This window comes from Penaeus monodon, chromosome 29 (assembly GCF_015228065.2).
Source record: "Penaeus monodon isolate SGIC_2016 chromosome 29, NSTDA_Pmon_1, whole genome shotgun sequence".
Taxonomy (NCBI): Eukaryota; Metazoa; Arthropoda; class Malacostraca; order Decapoda; family Penaeidae; genus Penaeus; species Penaeus monodon.
Window position 1 is genome coordinate 14018859 of NC_051414.1, and position 524 is coordinate 14019382.

General features: G+C 32.3%; 1 protein-coding gene across 3 annotated transcripts in view; it reads left to right on the forward strand.

Annotated features, from left to right (window-relative positions):
* Window positions 1-524, forward strand: part of LOC119591983 (guanine nucleotide exchange factor for Rab-3A-like) — a 26789-nt gene that overhangs the window by 25323 nt on the left and 942 nt on the right. For all 3 annotated transcript variants that reach the window (XM_037940745.1, XM_037940743.1, XM_037940744.1), the window contains one exon: window positions 445-511. In XM_037940745.1, the coding sequence (XP_037796673.1) occupies window positions 445-511 (67 nt within the window). The remainder of the gene's footprint in view (window positions 1-444; window positions 512-524) is intronic.

Here is a 524-nt window from a genome sequence, read left to right on the forward strand (position 1 = left end):
ATCTTTTACATTTTTGTCACCTTTTTTCAAGCTTCTAGTTTCCTCTCATCCTGGTATAATCAGTGAATTTTTACATCTCATTGTTTAGTCTTTCACTTCCTTTGTTTCCTTTTAGAATTTTTTAATTTCCTTACTTTTACTTTTGTCTTGTTAATTCCCCATTTTTCTTTGTATTAGAAGTTGCTTCAGAACTAGATATTTCTTCATCTGTAACCAGCTTCACATTTTTAAGTGATAAGAATGTTTCCCCATTTTGTTCTCATGCTTTTCATTTTTCATTAGTAACTGCTCTAGTTTCTTGTGCTGTCTTCTTCTGCAGCAACTCCTCATGTTAAAAATCTGTGGTTGATGTTGAGTGTTAAACTTTTTATTATATTATGAGAATATATGAGCAAGTAGTGAAATTGACAAGAAAATTACTGGCATCTTCCTTTCCCTTTTCAGATTATTGCCATTTGTGACTTCCTCAACTACTTACGCTACATTAAGCTTGGTCTAGTCAAGAGTTCAAGTGAGTGAAGAGT